Below are 23,521 nucleotides of genomic sequence, written 5' to 3'. Positions count from 1 at the left end.
ATGCCTCCCAGGCGACTAGAAGCTTCCGGGGCTCCCCCTGGGCCTCCAGCGGGCCTTGGGGAAGGCGTGTTCGCGTCCCGGCCTGAGCCGGAGCAGAAGGCCGCGCCCCCGGCGCAGAGAAGAGCTGCGGCCCGGTTTCCGCCGGGCTGCGCCCAGACGCCACAGGTAGAGGGGGAGACGGCTGGGCGTGGCTGTCACAAAGCCGCCGGAAGCGCATTCTTTCTTTTCCGGTTGGGCCAGGTCCACAGACCGCGACCCCAAAATGGCGAGTCGGGGTACGGTCTCGGGGAGCTAGAGGGATCAGGTGGGGGACCGGTCCTCCAAGCCTCCCCCCCTCCCACCCCGCGCTCCCGAGCTCGGAGCTGCCCTCGCCAGGCCCGCAGAGGCGCGGGAACCGGGCGCTTGCTCCTCAGGGCGGCGGGGAGGCGTGGCGACATTGCTGCCGAGTCGAGGAAGAGGGAAGTGGCGCCCGCGGAAGCCGGGGCTGGGCGGAGGTAATGGAGAAGCCGCGTCGCCCCTGGGATTTGGTGGCGCGGCTGCGGGCCGCGCTGGCCGCACGTGCCAGTGGCGGCCCCCCGGGGCGGTGAGCGGGGGGGGAGGGGCGGGGCGGAGCCGGCAGCCTGCCGCGGCGCGTCGGGCGATCCCAGCCCCGCGGCGGCGCGGGCCGGGCGGGTGCGCGCGCTCGACCGCCCCGTGCAGCCTCCGCCGGCAACCTCTTTGTCCCCCAGGTGCACGTGCAGCCCGGGGACGCTCCCCGGCGCCTTCGGGGGCCGGCCGCCCGCGTTGTGCCCCGGGGGCGTCGCGGGTTCGTGGGGGCCGGGGGGGGGGCAGCAGTGTCTCCCGCTGCACCCGGCGAAACACCCCCGTTTCCGCTGGCTGATGGTCAGGTCGCCGGAGAAAGGGGCCTTTCAGCTTCAAAAGCGTTAGCTTCTGCCGACATGGAAATAGAGGAGGCTCCCCCATACCTTCTGAGCCTGCATAGGCAGCAAGGAACCAGGCGTTTCTCTGAGGACTCGTGGCATCCTCAGAAGAACTTTGTTGCTGTTTCTGCTGGAATACCTCGGAAAATCAGCCTCTCAAGGCCACCCTTAGCCTTACTTAAGCCTTACTGTGTGCCCCTGAGGAAGTGTAAAGTCAGGAGAAGGGTTACCTTTACTAGGACCCTTCCTGTCTCAGAAGAACCTTAATGATCACCCTTTCTCTTTCATTTTTTACAAGCTGACATTGTATTTGGTAAGCAAGGCCAACTTGTCTTTCCAGTAAAGTAAGCAAAAAGTTAATGCACAGGTACAAATCTGCACCGTGCCCTTGATCATCTTCCCCAAAAGTACTCCCCCCGCAAAATGTTGACATCTGGTTGCCCAGTTGGGGGGTATTTGCTGTGAGGGATAAGGTTACTTTTTTCCCTAATTGCTTTACTTTTTTTCTGATCTGGTTGCCTCCGTTCTCCTGCCAGTATTAATACAATGGAAAGGAGACTATCAAATGCTCCATGAAGTAAAGGTTTCAGTCTTCATAAGAGGATGAAGGGGCAAGTAGTTGTTTCCCCCTAACTAAAGACAAAAGAACGGAGAGGATCTGTTAAAATTTAGAGAAACTCAGATATGCCCTATTTGTGAAGATGGGACAGGAAGCACACAGATTAAACGTTGGATATTCTCAAAGCTTCTTTTAGCAAGTGGGTGAGTGTTTTCATCCACCACCTTTTCCTTGACCTTTAAGGAAAAAAAAAAGGAAAGTTGTCGATTGACAAATATTTGTCTTCTCTGAGCTGTGCTTTGTTTCAAGGCTGAGTGACAAAAAGAAATGTATGTCCTGAAGTAATCTGTCATCGTGAGTGTCCTAATACTTGGCAGTTGATTTTTAAAAGGTAGACTGGACAGGTTTTGTTTCTGTTCATTCTTCTCTGATAACTATAAATAGCAAGTAAATATGTGTCCTGTGCCTTTCTTCTTGACATGTACTTTTTTTCTCCCCTCCCTCAGTGCCCTTGGGGAGAAGATCCACTCATTGGTTTTATACCAAACCTGACAAGGCCTCAGTTGTCAAAGGTGGCACCAGGAGGATGTCACACATAGGAGTAAAACTGTTCCTAGAGCAAATGATGATGAGACATCTGGAGGTGAATGCATGCTTGTACCCACACATGGAGGCTTTGTGGGGGACTGAGGGGTCTCTGAAAGAGAGCTCCAGTGAGAGTAAGAAATCCAGCCCACAAACGGACAGTCTTGGTCCTGAGAGCGCTCGCCAGCACTTCCGGAGCTTCTATTATCATGAAGCACCTGGACCCCTTGAGGCTGTCAGCCAACTTCAGGAATTATGCCACCAGTGGCTGAGGCCAGAAATCCACTCGAAAGAGCAGATCTTGGAACTGCTGGTGCTAGAGCAGTTCCTGACTATTCTACCCAGGGAGACCCAGAACTGGGTGCAGAAGTATCGTCCACAGAGCATCAGAGAGGCTGTGGCCCTGGTAGAGCGCTTTCAGAGAGAACCTGATGGAATAAGTGATGAGGTGAGGAGATGCTTTCTGTGGACAATGAAATAGGGTAAAGGTGGAATTATCCACGTTGGGTGGGGAGGGGCAGTGGAGGAACAAGGTGGAGTAGGTAACTCTTCTGTCATTCCTTGGGGACAGCCAGGCAGGATCTGAAGCCACAGATGTGCAGCCGTAGTGGATGACAGGTTTCAGAGTCCCTGGCCATCTTTCTTGGCCCTTGGAAAAGAGAAATGCATTTTGCCCTCTTTCGGGCCAGGGCAAACTGGGGGTGGTGGGCCTCGGCTGGCGTGGCCAAGGAAGGGAGGACTTGAGTTCTTAGAAACAGAGAAATAAAAGGCAAGGCAGAGTTGGGAAAGGGGGGTGGGGAATCTGAAGAAAAAATGCACAGCACTTAGAGGTCAAAGGGGAGAGAGGGCGGCAAACAGAAGTATTAATCAGACAACTTTGGGAAGACCACAAAGAGAAGAAATGGAAAGAAAAAAGGAAGCAAGGATACAGAAAGAAGAAAACTGCCAAGAGCGGAGTGGGCAGAATCAGGGTGCCAAGAGGGGTAGGGCCCTCTCTAGTGGGAGCGCCTATCTCTGGGCCAGAAGAAAAGAGCCTCCATTGCCCTCCCTTAGTGGTCTGCCCTTGGCCTTGCTGGGAAGTGGGGAACCGGGGTATGCCCTTGGGAGATGGCAGCACCCTTCCTTTCCTCGGGAGCCCACTTTGAGGAGGACAGGGCAGGGTATGTTTTTGGCGTTTTACTACAATGGAATCACATAGAAGGAAGTGAGAGTCCAAACTTTCCTCCAGTTTTTCCTCCGCTGCATCCCCTTTCTCCATGAAATCCTTCCCTGGCTGTGGAAGGATTGGAAAATCTGGCTGGGGATCTTTTTTTATTTTTATGTTTTTTAAAGATTTTATTTATTTGTCAGAGAGAGCTCAAGCAGGGGGAGCGGCAGAGGGAGAGGCAGACTCCCCTGCTGAGCAGGGAGCCTGAAGCAGGGCTCTATCCCAGGACCTTGGGATCACGACCTAAGTGGAAGGCAGGTGCTTAACCGACTGAGCCACCCAGGCGTCCCTGGGAATCTTTTTTTTTATTCAACTCCTTCTGTTTTAGAGAAAACTGAGAAGTTAAAAATGCCCTTAGGTAAGGGTCCAAGGCAAGAACGCAAGCCAGTGAAGGCACTGTGACAGGAGGCAGTGTGCCCCCACCCTGCCAGTGGCCTGAGCTGTGGCTGTCTGACTGCCCCAGATGATGTGTATGGTTCTTTGTGGGGAATTGGTGGCACAATATCTCTTTAGTTTTTTTTATTACTTCCTTGAATGTCACAACTTCCCGAATCCGGGCTCTACTCTTGTTCATCCCTCCACCACCACCCCCAAACGAAAAGTTCTGTGCTAATGAGGATGGGGATTATTTCTAGGTCACAGCCCATGAGCTGGGAAAGGAGGCAGTGCCCTTGGGAGGAACAGCAGTGGCCCCAGGCTTTAAGTGGAAGCCAGCAGAGCCCCAACCAATGGGTATGTTCCAGAAAGAATGTTGGAATACATACCGGGTACTACAGGAACAGCTGGGCTGGAATACTCACAAAGAAACCCAGCCTGTATATGAAAGAGGTGAGGAGCATCATAATAATTCTCTTCTCCTGGGCGCTGTGATAGGAATCGGTTCAGCTGGAATGTCATGGGAATGTTCCAGGTGCCCAGCCTTGCCAGTTGTTAGGATGTCTCTCATGTGCGAGGACAATAGGCCAATGGTGGGTGAAGGTGAGGGTCAGCCTGGGGTGCACGCATGTCCAAACCAGAGAACCCTGGTATTCACACCGTGGACCTTGCTTCTTAGAAACTGGAGAGAAGATGGACTAGGGACAGGTGGGGTCATCTCACCCTTCTATGTTAGAGAAGAAACTGGGATCAGAAATGGGTCATCATGGCAGAAGGGGGAGAGAATTGTGCCCCGGGGGGGGGGGGAAAGACAGAAACCAGCTACACTGGGGGACCTGAGTCTTTCATTTTCATTCACCTCTAGTTCTTGCCTAGCCTGGTAAACCATTTATTTTATGAGAGGAAAAAAAAAATAATGGATTTCCTTTCATTAATTTCTCTCACGAAATCTGGGGGGAAACAGCCAGCTGGGGAACCAGTTCTTTGGAGTGGTAGATACTTGGTTCTCATGTCCAATGAGAAGACCACCTCTGGCACCACACACACACTTGTGAAGGTGAGCTATCCTTACTGAAGGACTCCTGAGGTTCCGTGTTCTAGAAGTCAGCTCAGGGTATTTGTAAACAAAAAAGAGAGACATTTTCTCTGGCTCTTTTCCATCCACAGCTGTGCCTGCTCAACAGATTCTAGCCTTTTCTGAGCAGAAAAGCCCCCCAAACTGGAAGATGGCATCTGAGCTCATCTTGCCTGAGTTCCAGGTGAGCTGTACTTTCCAGCTTTTCCAGGCAGCCTGCACCTGGCCTTGTCTGTGCTTTTCTTTGCTGCCCATGACCCATGGTGCTCGGCGGGTGCTCTGAGGCATGTTAGACCCGGATGTTCACCTCTAGGCGACTAGGCTGGGCACGGTGGGGACCAGGCCCCTCGCACGCTGTTTACTGTTTCCTGATCTCGGGATCTCGGGCTTTTTCCTTTTCTGATCTTACTTCCCCCCCCCCCCCCGAATCTTAATACTCTTCTTTGGTGACTGGCCTGCTGCGTAGTTCAGAGATGAGTGCTAGGACGGCTTCTGTGGTGGCAAGTACTGAACTGAAACCCATTCTCTTCTTTAGAGCCTGTTGACATTTGAAGATGTGGCAGTGTCCTTTTCTGAGGAAGAATGGAAGTTACTGGACCCTACTCAGAAGATCCTTTACAATGATGTAATGCAGGAGAACTATGAGACTGTCATCTCTCTAGGTAAAGATTCTTCCTTTCCTTTGTGTAGAAGTTGAGTAATCTGGCCGCGGTTTATGGAAGACGATCTTCTGTGGGAGAGTCCCCGTGTTCGAGGACCTGTTTGGGTCTCACTTTGACGCTGTGGGGGAAAGGCAAGGCATATCCAGACGATTCAGAATAGATCCTGACTTACCAGCCTGTCTCCCCGTCTTCTGCTCTTAGCAGCCTCGTCCAAGCTGCTGTCAGCCCTGACCCTGTCTGCTTCAGTAGCCCTGGATTCCCATTCCCCATCCCATTCCACGTGCCCTCCTGAGGCTTCCTTCTCCACTTCCTCCTTGCGTCTCCACCCACAATCACTGTAGACTAGAAGGAAGGTGCTAAATCTAAGATTCTGCCCATTTAGACATTCGGAGTAAATGAAAGTATGAAAGAGTCATTCACTCTTCCTGAAAACGAGTCTGGAATTAGGATGGCAGCCCACGACCTCAAGGTTTTATACGCAGAGCATTATTGTTACCCCCTAAACCTGAAGTAATCTGCCTAGAACAAGGAAGAGAACCATAGGTCCAAGGTCCCCAAGAGTTCAAGGACAGTCTTGGAGAGTCTCCTACAGGTAAGTATATACACGGGAAGAAGAGAAATGTTCCTTGATGAGCACCTTTACAGGGGATTAACACTCCAAGCTTCTACTCCTGGGTTTTTCTTTCTGAACTTCTTCTTGAGATAATTGTAGATTCACATGCAGATTTAAAGGATCATACAGAGAGAACCCGTATACGCTTTACCCAGTTTCCCTCAATGGTAACTTTTGCAAAAAGTATCATATAATGTCACAACCAGGATATTGATATTGATACAGTCTTCTGACCTTCATATTTTCCATTTTATTTGTCTGTGTGTGTAATTAGTTCAGTAAAGTTTTTTTTTAAGATTTATTTATTTTAGGAAGAGAGAGAGAGAGAGAGCGTGCGCAGGGGGAGGGGCGGAGGGAAAGATTCTCCAGCAGACTCCCCACTGAGTGGGGAGCACAACACAGGGCTCAATCTCTTGACCCTGAGATCATGACCTGAGCCGAAATCAAGAGTCTGAGGCTTAACCAACTGAGCCACCCAGGGGCCCCTAGTTCTGTAAAGTTTTATTGCAAGTGTAGGTTTGCACGTTCACCTCTGCAGTCAAGATACTGGACAGTTATATTACCACAAGGACCTTTCTTGTGGCCCTTTTATCATCACACACGTGTCCGCTATACCTCACCCCATCACCGACCCATGCCAACCCCTGATCTGCTCTACATTTCTGATATTTTGGCGTTTCAAAAGTGTTACATGAATAGAACCATAAAATGTGTAACCCTTTGGCATTAACTTTTTTCATTCAGAATAATTCCCTGGAAATTGATCTGAATTGTTGTGTGTATCAATAGTTGTTTGTTTGTTTGTTTTAATACTGAGTAGCATGCCATGATGTTGAGAGACCACAGTTTGTGTAACCATTCACCACTGAAAAGAGATCTTTGCTGTCTTCAGTTTTGGGCTAGTGTGAATAAAGCTGTCAGGAGCATTTGTGTGCAGGGTTTTTTATGGAGATAAGTTTTCATTTCTCTAGAATAAATACCTTAAGGGTACAGTTGCTGGTTCATATGGCAATTACATGTTTAATTTCCTGAACACTTGCCAAACTGTTTTCCACAGTGACTGTACCATTCCACATTCCCAGCAGCAAAGGATGAGTGGTCCAGTTTCTCCATGTCCTTGCCAGTGTTTATATTATCTCCATTTTATGTTTGCCATTCTGATCGGTGTATAGTGTTATCACGTTGTGATTTGGATTTGCATTTCCCTAATGGCCAGTGATGTTTTATAGCTTTTCATGCACTTACTTGCCATCTCTATTTTCTCATCAGTGAAATATCTTTCACCCACATCTTAATTGGATTGTTTTTTAACTGTTGAGTTTTGAGAGTTTCTTATATATTATAGATTCTAGTGCTTTGTCGAATATGTCGATTGCAAATAGTTTCTCCAAGTCTGTATATTGTCTTTTTAATCCTCTTCCCGTGGGCTTCCACAGAGTAAAAGGTTTTCATTTTGATGAGGACCAATTTTTCATTTTTTCCTTTTATACATTGTATTTTTGGTGTCAAGGCTAGAACTTGGACTAACCTTAGATCCCTAAAATTTTCCGCTATTTTTTTTTTAAGATTTTATTTATTTATTTGAGAGAGAGAATGAGGTAGAGAGATCATGAGAGGGGGAGGGTCCGAGGGAGAAGCACACTCCCTGCTGAGCAGGGAGCCCGATGCGGGACTCGATCCCAGGACTCCAGGATCATGACCTGAGCCGAAGGCAGTCGTTTAACCAACTGAGCCACTCAGGCACCCCTCTGCTATTTTTTCCTAAAAGTTTTATAGTCTTGTATTTAAGTCCGTGATCCATTTTGGGTTTATTATATGAGGTGTGAAGTTTAGGATGAAGTTCATTTTTTGGCCTATGGAGGGCCAATTGCTTCAGCTCCATTTTTTGAAAAGGCTGTCCTTCCTCCATTGAATTGTTTTTGTTTTTGTTTTTGTTTTTTTTAAAGATTTTATTTATTTATTTGTCAGAGAGAGAGAGAGCAGGAACAGGAGGAGGGACAGAGGCAGAGGGAGAAGCAAGCTTCCTGCTGAGCAGGGAGCGCAACTGGGGACTCAATCCCAGGACCCTGGGATCATGACCTGAGCCGAAGGCAGACAGACGCTTAACCGGCCGAGCCACCCAGGCGCCCCCTCCACTGAATTGTTTTCGCACTTTTGTCAAAGAGCAGTTGGGTATATTTGTGTCCATCTCTTCTGTTCCATTGAGCTTTGTGTTTGTGCCTCTGCCAATATTGCACTGTCTTGATTGCTGTAGGTATGTAATATCAAAGCCTTAATATCTGTCAAATAGACCGATTCTTCCCACTTTATTCTTTTTTGTAAAATAAAATTTTATTTTAGCCCTTCTAGGGCCTGTGCCTTTCCATGTAAATTTTAGAGTAAGCCTACCTATGTCTACAAGAAACTTTATTGGGATTTTGCTAGATATGACATTAAACCTATGTATTAGTTTGAGGAGGATTGTTGTCTTTACTATGTTGATTTTTTTGATCACTGAACACAGTGTGTGTCTATTTATTTAGGTTTTTAATTTCTTTCATCAACTTTTTGTAATTTTCAGCGTACAGATCCTCTATGTGTTTTGCTAAATATAGGCCAGAGCGTTTCATTTTCACAGGAACATTTGTAAATGGTACTATTTTTAATTTTGGTTTCTATGTGTTCATTGTTTTTTATATAGGAATGCCACTGATTTTGTATTTTGATCTTGCATTCTGTGATCCTATTAACTCACTTATTCTAAGAGGTTTTTTTTTTTTGTAGATTCCTTGAGATTTTTACACATAGATAATCACACTATCTGCACTGCCTTTTAATTTCTTTTTAATGCCGTAACTGCAGTAGCTCCAACTTCCTGCTATGTTGAGTAAGAGTGGAAAGAGCAGACATCCTTATCTTGTCCCAATTTTATCATGAAAACATTAAGTTTTTCACCATTACCTATTTACATTGGTATGGTTTTTTTAATGTTGATATTCTATTATTGAGTCAGTATAATTCCTAACTTAGTGTTCTTATCATGAATGGATATGGAATTTGTGAAACACTTTCCTGTGTCTTTTGATAGGTGTATGATCTTCAAAGCTTGTTGATGTGGTATGTTATGCTGATTGATTTCAATTGTTGAATCAGCCTTGCATACTTGCAGTAAATCTTTCTTGATCCTGATATATAATTCTTACATATTGCTACATTGTTTGCCAGTATGTTGTTGAGTATTTCCACACTTAAGGTCATGGGAGATGTTAGTCTGTAGTTTTCCTTTTTAAAAAACGATTTATTTATTTTAGAGAGAGAGAGAGAGGGAGAGCATGCACATGCATGCATGAGCGGGGGTGGGAGGGGAGGGACGGAGGGAGAGAGAACCCCCAAGCAGACTCCCTGCTGAGCACAGAGCCCGACCTTGGGCTCAATCCCAGGACTCTGGGACCATGACCTGAGCCAAAATCCAGAGTCAGCTGCTTAACCACCTGAGCCACCGAGGCACCCCAGTAGTTTTCTTTTTTAGTATTGTCTTTATATGATTTTGCTATCAGGGTAATACTGACCTTATAAAATGAGTTGGGTAGTATTTCCTCCTCCTCTCTGGAAGAGAGTGTGTAAAATTGGTGTTAATTCTTTAAATATTTGGTAGAATCCTCCAGTCTCACCATATGGACTTGGATTTGGGGGGGAAGCTTTGAAACTATGAATTCAATTTGTTTAATGGTGATAGTGCTGTTCAGATGATCTGTTTCATGTTGGTTGAATTCTGTTAGTTTGTGGTTTTGAAGAATTGGTCCATTTTTTCCTAACTTTTAAAAGTCATGAACATAAGATTGTTTATAGTATTATCTTACCATCCTTTTATTCATTTTTATTATTTTTTTTTAAGATTTTATTTATTTGAGAGAGAGAATGAGAGATAGAGAGCACGAGAGGGAAGAGGGTCAGAGGGAGAGGCAGACTCCCCACCGAGCAGGGAGCCCGATGCAGGACTCGATCCCGGGACTCCAGGATCATGACCTGAGCGGAAGGCAGTCGCTTAACCAACTGAGCCACCCAGGCGCCCTATTTTTATTATTTTTTTAAAGATTTATTTATTTATTTTTTAGAGAGTGTGTGAGCAGGGGGAGGGGCAGAGAGAGAGGGAGAGGGAGAGAAGCAGACTTGCCTGCTAAGTGCAGAGCCAGAAGCAGGGCTTGATCTCAAGAGCCTGAGGTGATGACCTGAGCCGAAATGAAGAGTCAGATGAACGGGCTGAGCCACCCAGGCGCCTTTCTTACCATTCTTTTAGTTGCTGCGGGATGTGTAGGGATATATCCAGTTTCCTTCCTGATACTGGTGATTTGGATTTTCCTTCCTTTTATTTTTGTCAGTGGTGATAGAGGTTTATCAATTTTATTAAGTTTTTTGAAGAACAAGCTTTTTGTTCGGTTGTGACTTTTGCTCTGAGCTTTATTATTTCCTTTCTTTAACTTGCTTTGGGTTTATTTTGCTTTTTTCTCTGGTTTATTGAAGTAGAACCTAGATTATTGATTTGAGACCTTTCCCCTTTTCTCTTGTAAGCACTTAGGGCTGTACCTTGTCCTCTGAGCACTTCTTTAGCTGCATTCCACATATTTTGATATATTGTAATTTTCTTTTCTTTTTTTTTCTTACTTATTTATTAAAAATTTTATTTTTTAGTCATCTCTACACCCAACATGGGGCTTGAACTCACGACCCTGAGATCAAGAGTCACCTGTTCCACTGACTGAGCCAGCTAGGCACCTCTGGAATTTGATTTTCTTTGTTTCTTTGTTTTTTTTTTTTTTAAGATTTTATTTATTTATTTGTCAGAGAGAGAGAGAGAGAGCACAAGCAGGGGGAGCGGCAGACAGAGGAAGAGGGAGAAGCAGGCTTCCCGCTGAGCAGGGAGCCCGATGCGGGGCTCAATCCCAGGACTCTGGGATCATGACCTGAGCCAAAGGCAGACGCTTAGGCAACTGAGCCTCCCAAATGTCCCTGGAATTTGATTTTCATTCAGCTATGTATTTTTAAATTTTCTTTGAGACTTTCTCTTTGAACCATGGAAATTTTAGAAGTATATATATATATATATTTAAAGATTTTATTTATTTGAGAGAATGAGAGAGAGAGAATGAGAGGGGGGAGGTTTAGAGGGAGAAGCAGACTCCCCGCTGAGCAGGGAGCCCGATGTGTGGCTTGATCCCTGGACTCCAGGATCATGACCTGAGCCGAAGGCAGAGGCTTAACCAACTGAGCCACCCAGGCGCCCCTTGTTTCCACATATTTCTAGATTTTCCTGTTGTCTTTCTTTTTTTTTTATTTAAAGATTTATTTATTTATTCATTTGACAGAGAGAGATACAGCGAGAGAGAGAACACAAGCAGGGGGAGTGGGAGAGGGAGAAGCAGGTCTCCCGCTGAGCAGGGAGCCTGTTGCGGGGCTCGATCCCAGGACCCCGGGACCATGACCTGAGCCTCAGGCAGACGCCCAACAACTGAGCCACCCAGGCGCCCTTCCTGTTGTCTTTGGGTTTTTGATTTCCAGTCTGATGCCATTTTTGTTAGATTGCCTTTTTTTACTCCAGTTGTGATTTTTTTTGTTTCTTGGCCTGACGGGTGACTTTTGATTGTATCCTGATAGTTTGTCTATTATTTTAGAAGAGTCTGGGTCCTTTTTAAATATTTTAATTTAACAGTCACCCTGTTTTAGTTTAGCACATAGTTCTTTCCTACTTTTGTGGGTTATACTTCTAGTGACAGTTTTATTTTTTTATTTTTTTAAAGATTTTATTTATTTATTAGAGAGAGATACAGCGAGAGCAGGAACATGAGCAGGGGGAGTGGGAGAGGGAGAAGCAGGCTTCCTGCCGAGCAGGGAGCCCGATGCGGGGCTCCATCCCAGGACCCTGGGACCATGACCTGAGCCGAAGGCAGATGCTTAACGACTGAGCCACCCAGGCGCCCCTCTAGTGACAGTTTAATTTTCAGAGCCTTTGTGGTGATACTGTGGTTTCCTTGGTTTATGTGGTACTACTAGGGCTCCCATATGCCCCTGCTGGTATCGCCTGAGGGTGAGGAAGGTATTTACACAGGCCAGAGTGCCTCTCAGTGGGAAAGGGGAATCTCAGACCCTCAGGGATGAAGAGGCTTCCTAGGCCAGGCTACTGTGGCTAGGTGCCTCTTGCTCGTCCCGCCTGCCCACTCTGGTGTCTCTTAACTGGGGTTCTGATATTGGCAGGCTTCTCATTCAGAGCTAAGGCTGTCTAGGTAGCTTTGTGTTGCTAGGTTGAGGGTTGGAAGATGCTAGCTCGGGTTGCCTTCTCCTGGCGGCTCTGGGGATGCAGGACACCCTGCTGTGTTACTCTGCTAGGCCTGGCATCCCAAACCATTTTGCTTTCTTCTTACCATGTTTTGGAATTCTCTGTTGGTTGTGGCTTGCGTTCTTTCATTGGCTTGTTGTTGTGCCCAGCAGGGAGGATCAGGAGGAAATGCATCTGTGCCATTTTGTCCATATTGGACCAGAAATCACTTATTCTTTGTTTTTTAAAGGCAATCATCATTGATTTTTCTCTCCATTCCTATAGTTTTCTTGTTCTGGGACACAGACGGCTGACTCTTCTGTTTGTTCCAACAGGGTTAAAGCTCAAAAATGACACTGGAAATGACCAACCTATATCTCTTTCTGCATTAGAAATACAAGCATCAGGATGCAAAGTATTAAGAAAGGCCAGAATGAAAGTTGCCCAGAAAACAACAGGCAAAGAAAATCATGGTGGTACACGCAGGGTACGGAGACGGCACCGAGCTTTTCTAGGGAGGAAAAGAAAGAAACTTTCAACTTGTAAACAAGAGCTTCCAAAACATAAGGATCTTCAAGGGAAAGGCCATGCAGGAGAGAAACCTTTTAAGTGTCAGGAATGTGAGAAAAGCTTCAGAGTTAGCTCTGACCTTATTAAGCACCAGAGAATTCACACTGAAGAGAAGCCCTATAAATGTCAACAATGTGATAAGAGGTTTAGATGGAGTTCAGATCTTAATAAGCACTTAATGGCACACCAAGGAATAAAACCATACAGATGCTCATGGTGTGGGAAAAGCTTCAGTCACAATACAAATCTACACACACACCTAAGAATTCACACAGGAGAGAAGCCCTTTAAATGTTATGAATGTGGAAAAAGATTCATTCAGAACTCCCACCTTATTAAGCACCAGAGAACCCACACAGGTGAGCAGCCGTATACTTGTAGCGTATGCAGGAGAAACTTCAGCAGGCGGTCAAGCCTTCTTAGGCACCAGAAACTCCACAGGAGAAGGGAGTCCTGCCCAGTGTCTCCAGTCTGAAGAAAGTCACCATGTGGATCTTGACCCTAGAGGTGACGAAAGAGTATAAAACTGTGAGGCACCAATGATAGGAATTGGTCACCCACAGGAAATTTGGGAGGGGTTCGTGTCCTACTTCACAGAAAGGAATCTAAGCTGTCTCTCTTGTTCAGCATTGTATCTTCAGTGCCTAGCACGAGACTGATACACAATGAGTTACTTGATCAATAAAAGTGGAAATATAGCTATCAGCTATCTATAGTTATCTATTCATCTATCTATCTGTCTATCTGTCTGGTTACTCAGCTTCCCCACCCTCGGTGATCTAAGTTCTTCAAGTGTCAGGTGCTCAGCAAACACATGATGGCCATGAGTCCTACTCTCATTCTTTCTCAAGAGAGGTGGAAAATAAGAGTGTTCAGGTCCTCTGAAGGGAGCCTAGAGAGAATTGCTAAGCTGGAGAGAGTTTCTATGGCTATCATTCTATCGACATGACCAACCAAGCCCAGGGCTGAGGGAACTTTATTCTCCAGCAGGAAGAGAGCATTCGGTGTTTGCCCTGGGAGAAGTGCCCCCATTCCAGTGGCCGTTCCCCTCAGCGCCCACTACCACAGTGTTTTCTGTCAGAGTCCCAAGCAGCAAGCGGAGGCCTGAATGCCGCCACAGACCTAGGGACCTTGCACGCCCTTGATGTCTCTCCTGCTGACCCTCTCAGCACTGAGGTATATAGAGTGAAACGATGAAGGAAGCAGTCTGGGCCCTCAGCCACAGATTTATCTCTTTGTAGAAATCCCAGGGCCATGGTAAATGGCCTTTTTCTTTTTATTTTTTTGACTTCTCACCATGTGGACTAGAGGTTTTCAAATTGGTGCCACACTGCTCCAGGGCCTAAAGGGAAGCCGGTTTTTATGGCTGTTCAGCTACAACCCCATACACTTGGGATGCTGTGCAGGAAAGTCTGGAAGTTTTGTAAACGGATATACTGAGAATGGCAAGGTGAGCCCCGTGGCCTCATGGTCTCAGCACACATTGGATAGCAGGAGGGAACATCCAGAAGTGTCAGGGCAGAGTCAGGCCCACGGCCTAGTGGGATGGCCCCAGTGAGAACTAGGTCAGATGGAAACTGTCTTGGTTTTTATTTTTATTTTTTTTGAAGATTTTATTTATTTATTTGACAGAGAGAGAGACACACAGCGAGAGAGGGAACACAAGCAGGGGGAGCGGGAGAGGGAGAAGCAGGCTCCCCGCAGAGCAGGGAGCCCGATGAGGGGCTCGATCCCAGGACCCTGGGACCATGACCTGAGCCAAAGGCAGACGTGCTTAACAGACTGAGCCACCCAGAAACTGTCTTGTGATATTGGTATTTTCTCTTCCTTCCCCATTGGCCTCAGGGATTGTCTCCTGAGAAGACAATGTCATGTCAAGGGCAGGGCAGGGAAGTTGGAGGACATGGATTTATAGCTATGTCACATCCTACTTTAAGATGTTGGTCAAGGCTTCGCTACCTTTATTATTTCATAAAATTTTACTTTTTTAATGACATGAAATGTTTCATATTAAACATGAAACAAAACTCCATGGTTACTAAATCACCCAGAGATGGCAGTCACTTTTTTAGCATAGATATCTCCAGATATTTTTTCCATCAAGGGACCCCTCTACGCCTGTTTTCAGGTTTGTAAAATGGAGATGATAATTCTATCCTGTTGGCTGCTGTGAGGATCAAATGAGGTGTGAGCATGCCTCACTCTGATGGGCCACAGTAGGTGTTCCATAAACATTTGGAACATTCTTCCTTCATCTTTCAGCTACTTTTTAAAAAGATTTTATTTATTTGTCAGAGCGCGCGTGTGCACAAGCAGGGGGAGCGGCAGGGAGAGGGAGAAGCAGACTCCCTGCCGAGCAAGGAACCTGATGCGGGACTCAGTCCCAGGACCCCGGGATCGTGACCTGAGCCGAAAGCAGACACTTAACTGACTGAGCCACCCAGGCTTCCCTCAGCTAGTTATTTTAAAAAGAAAATTAATTAGGAAAGTTGAGCATCCTTAATTAATGGTGTTTCCATCATTCCCAGCTGTTTTTTTAAGCCTCTTTGTGGTGGTCAGAAGGGTAGCCTGGTATGCCATTCTTTTCTAGAGATACTTCTCTCTAGTCAGTGTGAAGTAATAAGCTAATGTCCCCCAGTGAGCTAGATATAGCCCTAGCAAGTGACAACCCAAATAGACTAGAAGCCCCCAACTTGACATACCTGCAGTGTGGCGGGGAAGCGATGGCCAATGGTGGGCTTTTTGTGGACGGTATTTGCACTATTAGGTGTGTCCGTCCTCAAACTAGTGGGAGAGGAAAGAGGAGACTAAAATGGACGCTACAAAGAATGCAAGGGCTCAGCCCGGAGGAGGAAGTGACCCAGAAGAAAAGGATCCTGAAGGCTTGTAGACTGACGGCCCCACCCTCCCTCCTAGAACTGAGACTGTACTCTTGGAATTAGGGGGAAATTCAACTTCTTTCAGAGGGCACTCTCTTTGCATGGCTCTGCGTCCAGTACCACCCCGGACAGCTGCTGTCATACCGCACCATTGAAAGGACCTTTGTTCACGTAGCATGTAGGAGAGGAGACTGACGTGAAAACTGAAGGAAGTTCTCTATCAGTGGAGCTAGCCGTTACTGCCTGCTTTTTTTTTTTTTTTTAAGATTTTATTTATTTATTTGACAGAGAGAGACACACAGTGAGAGAAGGAACACAAGCAGGGGGAGTGGGAGAGGGAGAAGCAGGCTTCCCGCGGAGCAGAGAGCCTGATGCGGGGCTCGATCCCAGGACCCCGGGGTCATGACCTGAGCCGAAGGCAGACGCTTAGCCACCCAGGCGCCCCCGTTACTGCCTGCTTACGAGAGTCAGCAGAGTGCCTGAAAATGAGTCCGCAAAAGGCCACTCCCATTTTCTTAAAGCTGCCAACCCCTGTTATCACACCTGTTAGCCTGAAAGCTCATTTCGGAGGTCCTTGTCTACACTGGCATCCCCAGGAGAGGCCAGAACCAGGGGGCCTGGGGCCTATTGTAGAGATCAGTTATTTAGGGCAAGTGGCAGGAAGGCCTTTGGATGTCAGTGGGCAGAGACAGGAAGAGACTTGAGGATTCCCGGTTCTGAATTCAGACTCCACTGCCCTTCGCATGCAAGGGCTCCAGGAAGAAAGGACATTCTCGTCCCTGCGGTTGTGGGACAGGATTTCGAACTTGGGGCTCCTGGCTGACCTATCAGTACCCATTCTTTCCCTTTCAGCCCTCTGACATAGCTTCCCAGGGCCCCCCATTCCCCAAGCATCCTGACCATCATGTCAGCCCTGTCTCAGAAAGAGGAGAGACAACGGGCACTAGGGAAAGAAATGGCCGAACGGAATAAAGGAGAGCGATGTCCTGCTGCTTTACATCGCCCGCCACCTCCCCAGCATATGGCTAAGAGGCCTCAGCTCCGCTGCCTTTCTGAGGACGCGACGGGAAGACACACAAACACTCGGAGACGGCACAAGCAGGCTGATGAGTCATCCGACGGGCAGAGCCAGGAGGCCAGAGGCTCCCAGTTCAGACCCCACGGGCAGGGACGGGACTGAGGAGACAAAGGCTGGCCTGAGCCCCGTGTGAGGGCTGTGGGTTGCTATCCCAGTGCCGGTGCTCCTGTCCCTGGCTCAGAGAGCACAGCGCCACCACTTGCTGGGGCCGAGGCCCGTTCGTGTAGGACCCAGGTCTTGACCTTCTCTCTGCCAGCAAACCAGGGCACGGCCGCCACCCAGGAGCGTGTTCGGGTCCCTCCGCAGTGACTGTTGCAATCGCTTGGGGCTGTATCCCCTACTCCCTCCAGTCTCGTAGTACACCGGGGCTGAAGGGCCCTTGGAAGCCAAGGAGACCTCACTCCTTATGTTACAGAAGAGGCAACTGGAGCTTGGGGGGGTTTCCCTTCCCAGGGCCTTGTGGCAGAGGGAGGGACTGAAATAGTCTCCCCAGCCCCAGGCCTCTCTCTCCAGACAGGATGGATACGTTCAGCTCCCGGCAGCGGCTTCTCGGAAAGTGTCATTCGTCAGCCTCTTGGCTGTCGCCCACAGGGTGAGGAAATCCCTTCTGAGCCATGGTCTGCTTTGTTCTTGGAGGACTCCAAACCCAGTTCTCTCAAGATAACCCCTCAGGTGGGAGGTTCCACATCTGAGCTCTTTACAAAAGAGCTGCCCTGTTAACAGGGGGTGCCAGTCCTCCAAAAGTACATCTTGTCCCTCTACATAGACTAGGACCAGGGAGCCATCCCCCTTCCAGCCATTCTCTCACCCAGAGGGGTCTGGGACTTGTAGGAGAGTCACGGGAAGAGCTGGGCATGGGGGGCATGGCCCCTGAGAGGCAGGCTCTCCGAACGCCCCACCTCTTTACTTCTGGGCTACATATTCCTGAATTTTCGTCCCAACACCGTGCTCACTGAGTCAGTCTTCACTCAAGCCCCCAGCAGCCCCCAGCTCCCACATCCTTTATGTTCTGCCTCTACTCGGGTTTCCTGTGCCCCAGCTCACAGACCCGATGCTCAGCCATACTGTTAATGCGCCTTCAGTTAGCCTTTGTTTTTAGCCCCCAATAGCGCCTCCCGACCTGTCCAGATCCTTCTTTCTCATGTCACATCACTTCCTCCTTTTGCTCCCCAAACTCACTCCATACTGACTGTCCTCTTAGAACGGCATTTATTTTATTTTATTTTTTAAAGATTTTTTAAATTTATTTGACAGAGAGACAGCCAGAGAGGGAACACAAGCAGGGGGAGCGGGAGAGGGAGAAGCAGGCTTCCCGTGGAGCAGGGAGCCCGATGCGGGGCTCGATCCCAGGACCCTGGGATCCTGACCTGAGCTGAAGGCAGACGCTTAACGACTGAGCCACCCAGGCGCCCCTAGAACAGCATTTAAAACCCAGGTTTTGTTAAAACACTGATGGCCGGGCCTCACCCCCAGAATTTCTACCTCAGTCGGCCTGGGGTAGGGCCAGGAAATGGGCATTTCTGACAAGTTCCCACGTGATGCTGATGCTCCAGCACTCCCCCTTTGAGAACCGCTGTCTTAGAACACCTCTCGTGTACTTTCTCTTGTGGGCAGAGATGGTCTTAGAACCTCAGGAACTGGCAACGGCTGGCCCAGGGCTGGATGTCAATATAAACTCCCTGAATGTGTGGGGCTCGCTGCTTTAGGGTTAAATGTGAACTTAAGCTGCACTTCACTCTTCTATAACTGGCAAATCACTACCAAAAACGAAGTGTGGCTGTAAAGGCTCTCGGTGTTTCCTGAGTTTTGAGGCCTCCGTCCCGTCTCCCTGATCTTGCTGTCGGTTTCAGCCTCTGGGACTGCCAGCGTGCCTGGCCCTCCTCCAGCTCTCTGGACTTGGGCCCACACTGGCTGGGGCACTGGTGGATCAGTCACCATGAAGCTGGCTGCATTCAAGACCCCTGGGATCTGGTGGCCTCTGGGAGTGGCTCTGACCGAAACACCTCGGAAGCATCTCTGCAAACTGGTTTTTCTCCTTCCTGATGCTGTGTCTCCTTCGATGTTTCTGCCCGCCTGCCAGCCTGCCAGCCTTTTGCAGCTCAGCCTACCCAGCATGCTGTCCTCGCTGAAAACTGACCTTGGCAGAGGTCATCGAGCAGCCCCAAAATGATGCATTAGGGAAGCACAGGGGCCTGGTGGTCTCCAGGGAGATTGGCCTTTCTCTCAGGGCTCTTAACTCCTTCCTCATTTTGGAGATGAGTGAGGGCAAAAAACATCCAGTGCTCCAGAGGTGAACTTGGCAACTGGTGCAGTAAGGTAGACCCTGCACCCGCGCTGTGGCCTGCAGCTCCCCAGCCCCTGTAGGTCAGCAGCGGCCTGGGTGCTCAGGACCCAGAGAGGCCTCTTGGAGATGCAATCTGAGGAGCCTCTTTTTTTTTTGGTAAAGATTTTATTTATTTATTTGACAGAGACACAGCAAGAGAGGGAACACAAGCAGGGGGAGTGGGAGAGGGAGAAGCAGGCTTCCCGCTGAGCAGGGAGCCGGATGTGGGGCTCGATCCCAGGACCCCGGGATCATGACCTGAGCCAAAGGCAGCCACTTAACCGACTGAGCCACCCAGGCGCCCCTGAGGAGCCACTTCTGAGGAGTCCTTTAGTGACCAAGGTTCACTTGTGCCTGGCAGGGGTGCGTCAGGACCGCCCAAGGGAGATTGGGGGCATGGATAGTTTTACATGAATCTATTTCTTTTAAAAAAAAAAAAAGATTGTATTTATTTGACAGAGACACAGCGAGAGAGGGAACACAAGCAGGGGGAGTGGGAGAGGGAGAAGCAGGCCTCCCACTGAGCAGGGAGCCCGATGCGGGGCTCGATCCCAGGATCCTGGGACCATGACCTGAGCCGAAGGCAGACACTTAATGACTGAGCCACCCAGGTGCCCCAACAGAAATCTATTTCTGAATCCTTAGTTCCATACGTTCTTTCTGAAACTGATGTGAGGAAAACCCAAAGGGATGTCCTACATCCCCACCCTCCCCTTCATCACCACCCTTCCACCGCTCTTCCCTGCTCTGGTCTTCCCATGGTGCATTGCCCCAGAGTTTAACATGTCTGAGGAGCCAAAGAGGCATTAAAATATCCTGGCTGGGAAACTGAATGATGAATGACTGGGCAGGGAATCCTGCATATCGAATAGTTTCCCGTGTTTTCCTTTAGACAGAATTGAAGGACTTATTAATGAACTGATCAGCTGATAGATCATTGGGAAAAACTTGGGGGTGGCTCAGTACTTGATTTATGCCATATAACTCTAAAGGAAATTTTAAAATTTTGGGTGACCCTGCTATAACAAAATTCTGTCCGTGCCCATTGACATATCTCTGAAAATGAGAAATAGGGATATAATTGGTGATGAGCCAGGCCTCATTCTGGAAATAACTAATATTTATTCATGATATGAACTAATTTCAAGGAAGTCATCTATATCATTAGGAGTGGGATTTTCAATACTTATTTTTGCTTATAAGTACCCAAATTTATAATATGTTTATGTTATTTAATCAATACTATTTAATACTTGTAATAATCAAAAGAAACACATTGATACTTAGAGTCTCCTCCTCTTAGGGCATTTTCCCCTATTTTCATTTACAAGTCATATTATTTTACCTTATACATTTAGATCTAAAATTCATCTGGAATTGACTTCTTAAACAAAATGTGGTATACGCAATGGATAATTACATAGCCAAAAAAAGAATGAAATATTGTCACATGGATACATGACACATGGACACATGCTACAACATGTGGGTGGATGAACCTCAAAAAACAATATGCTAAGTAAAAGAAATCAGGCACCAAAGCTCACATACTGTATGGTTCCATTTATATGAAATATTCCGTATTGGTAAATCCATAGAGACAGAAAATAGATTAGTGGTTGCCAGAGGCTGGGGAGGATGGGAGTCTCCTTTGGGGTAATGAGAATGTTTTCAAAGTAGATATGATGGATGTACAACATGGTGAAGGTACTAAATGCTACTTTTATTGTACACTTTTTTTTTGAGGTCCATCCGCGTTGGAGGTCCATGTATCAGTTCCTCATTCCTTCTTATGGCTGAATTATATTCCACTGAATAGATATACCATATTTTGTTTATTCATTCTTCCACTGAAGGATGTTTGGCTTATTTTCATCATTTGGCTTTGTGAATAGCGCTGTATGAAAATTCATGTACAAGTATTTGTTTGGATGCCTGTTTTCAAAATAATTGAGATAGTTTTCAAAATAATTGAAAATCCAATTCTTTCAGTATACCTAGGAGTAGAATTCCTGGGTCAGTTGGTAATTGTATGTTTACCTTTTTGAGGAACCTCCAAATGGTTTTCCACAGCAGCTGCACCATTTTACATTCCCACCAGAAAGTACAAGGATTCCAATTTCTCCACATCCTTGCCAAGACTTGTTAATTTCCATTTGTTTTTAATTATAGCCATACTAGTGGGTGTGAGGTTTTGTGGTTTTTACTTGCATTTCCCCAGTGACTAATAATGTTGCGTATCTTTTCGTGTGCTTATTGGCCATATGTATATATTCTTCGAACAAATGTCTATGAGAGCCCTTTGCCCATTTTTTAATTGGGTGGTTTGTCTTTTTGTAGTTGAATAGTAATAGTTCTTCATATATTCTGAATAATGGGCCCTTATTACATATGTGATTTGGAAATATTTTCTCCCATTCTGGAGAAATGCATCTCTTTCTTGATGCACAAAAGTTTTTACTTTTACTGAAGTCCAAGTTATTTATTTTTCCTTTAGTTGATTGTACTTTTGGTGTCATATCTAAAAAAATCACTGTCAAATCCAAAGTCATCAAGATTTGACCTTTGTTTTCCTCAGAATTTCAAAGTTTCAGCTCTTTGAACATTTAGGTCTTTGGTCCATTTTGAATTAATTTTTGTATATATTGTAAAGTAGGGGGTTCAGCTTCATACTTTCTCATGTGACTAGCCACTTGTCTCAGCATCATTTTGTAAAAAGCCTAATTTTCTTCATTGAATCATCTTGCACCTTTGTCAAAAATGAGCTGACTGTAGATGTATAGGCTTATTTCTGGACTCACAGTTCTATTCAATTTCTCTGTATATATCCTTATGCCAGTACCACACTGTTTTGATTATAATAAATTTTGAAATCAAAGTAGGAGGCCTCCAACATTGTTCCTCTTTTTCAAGGTTTTGGCTATTCGACTTGTCTTGCAATTTCATATCAATTTTGGGGTTGGCTTTTCTGTTTGTGCATAAAAGGCTATTGGAAGGGGCGCCTGGGTGGCTCAGTCATTAAGCTTCTGCCTTCGGCTTGGGTCACGGTCCCAGGGTCCTGGGATCAAGCCCCACATCGGGCTCCCTGCTCGGTGGGAAGCCTGCTTCTCCCTCTCCCACTCCCCCTGCTTGTGTTCCCTCTCTCGCTGTGTCTCTCTCTGTCAAATAAATAAAATCTTAAAAAAAAAAAGGCTATTGGAAGTTTGATAGGGATTGTAATGAATTTTGTAGATTGTTTTGTGTAGTATTGCCATTTTATTTATTTATTTTTAAAGGTTTACTTATTTATTTTAGAGAAAGAGTGTGAGTGGGGGTAGGCACAGAGGGAGAGGGAGAGAGAGAGAACCCCCAAGCAGACTTCCCACTAATCTCAGAGCCTGACACAGGGCCCGATCCCAGGACCCCAAGATCATGGCCCCGGGCTAAAACCAAGAGTCAGCTGCTTAACCAACTGAGCCACCCTGGTGCCCCTAGAATAAATAAATCTTAAAAAAAAGAATACAACTGATTTTTGCGTGTTGCTCTTTTATCCTGCAACTTTGATGAATTTGTTTATTAGCTTTAGTAGTTTGTGTGTGAGTTCTTTAGGATTTTCTATCTATAAGATCATGAAATCTGTGAATATAGTTATAGTTTTTCCATTCCGATCTGAGGATTTTTTGGTTTCTTCGTTTATCTGATTGCTGTGGCTAGAACTTCCAGGAGAATGTTGTCCATTCTATCTGGGTTACCTAATTTGTTGGTGTTCAGTTATTCTTAGTATTTGCTTATAATCCTTTATATTTATGTAAGGTCACCACTTTCATTTCTGATTTTAGTGATTTGAGTCTTTCCCCTTTTTTTCTTACTTTGGCTAAATGTTTGTCAACTTTGTTGGTCTTTTCAAAGAGCTACCTTTTTGTTTTGTTGATTCGCTGTAGTATTTTTCTGTTCTCTCTTTTCTTTATCTCCACTCTAATCTTTATTATTTCTTTCATTCTACTAGCTTTGTATTTAGTTAGATCTTTTTTGGGGGGGGGTTTCTTAAAGTGTAATGTCAGGTTACTGATTTGAGATATTTCTTCTTTTTTAATGTATATGTTTACACCTCTCAAGTTCTTTCTTTTTTTTAATATTTTATTTATTTATTCATGAAAGTCAGAGAGAGAGAGAGAGAGAGAGAGGCAGAGGCAGAGGGAGAAGCAGGCTCCCCGCATAGCAGGGAGCCTGATGCGGGACTCGATCCCAGGACCCTGGGATCATGACCTGAGCTGAAGGCAGACGCTTAACCATCTGAGCCACCCAGGTGCCCCTCAAGTTCTTTCTGAGCACGGCTTTTGCTACATCTCATAAGTTTCGTTATGTTGTGATTTAATTTCATACATTTAATTTCCTTTCTGGTTTCTT

General features: G+C 46.5%; 1 protein-coding gene across 15 annotated transcripts in view; it reads left to right on the top strand.

Moving 5' to 3' along the window:
• The first annotated feature begins 241 nt into the window (after window positions 1-241).
• Window positions 242-23,521, top strand: part of ZNF75D (zinc finger protein 75D) — a 70,688-nt gene continuing 47,408 nt past the window's right edge. For 10 of the 15 annotated variants that reach the window (XR_004819784.1, XR_004819785.1, XM_027609578.2 and 7 more), the window contains exons 1-5: window positions 242-494; window positions 1,986-2,512; window positions 3,907-4,099; window positions 4,814-4,905; window positions 5,257-5,383. Coding sequence is in view for 13 of the 15 variants with exons in the window: in XM_027609578.2 (XP_027465379.1) it covers window positions 2,066-2,512; window positions 3,907-4,099; window positions 4,814-4,905; window positions 5,257-5,383 (859 nt within the window). In the remaining 2 variants the exon portion in view is untranslated. Of the gene's footprint in view, window positions 495-1,985; window positions 2,513-3,906; window positions 4,100-4,813; window positions 4,906-5,256; window positions 5,384-12,620; window positions 13,565-23,521 lie in introns of those variants that run through there. The other 5 variants (XM_027609574.2, XM_027609573.2, XM_027609575.2 and 2 more) reach the window with 5 other exon arrangements.

The sequence above is a fragment of the Zalophus californianus genome, chromosome X (assembly GCF_009762305.2).
Source record: "Zalophus californianus isolate mZalCal1 chromosome X, mZalCal1.pri.v2, whole genome shotgun sequence".
In the NCBI taxonomy this organism is placed as follows: Eukaryota; Metazoa; Chordata; class Mammalia; order Carnivora; family Otariidae; genus Zalophus; species Zalophus californianus.
This window is presented reverse-complemented; position numbering and strand designations above follow the sequence as displayed.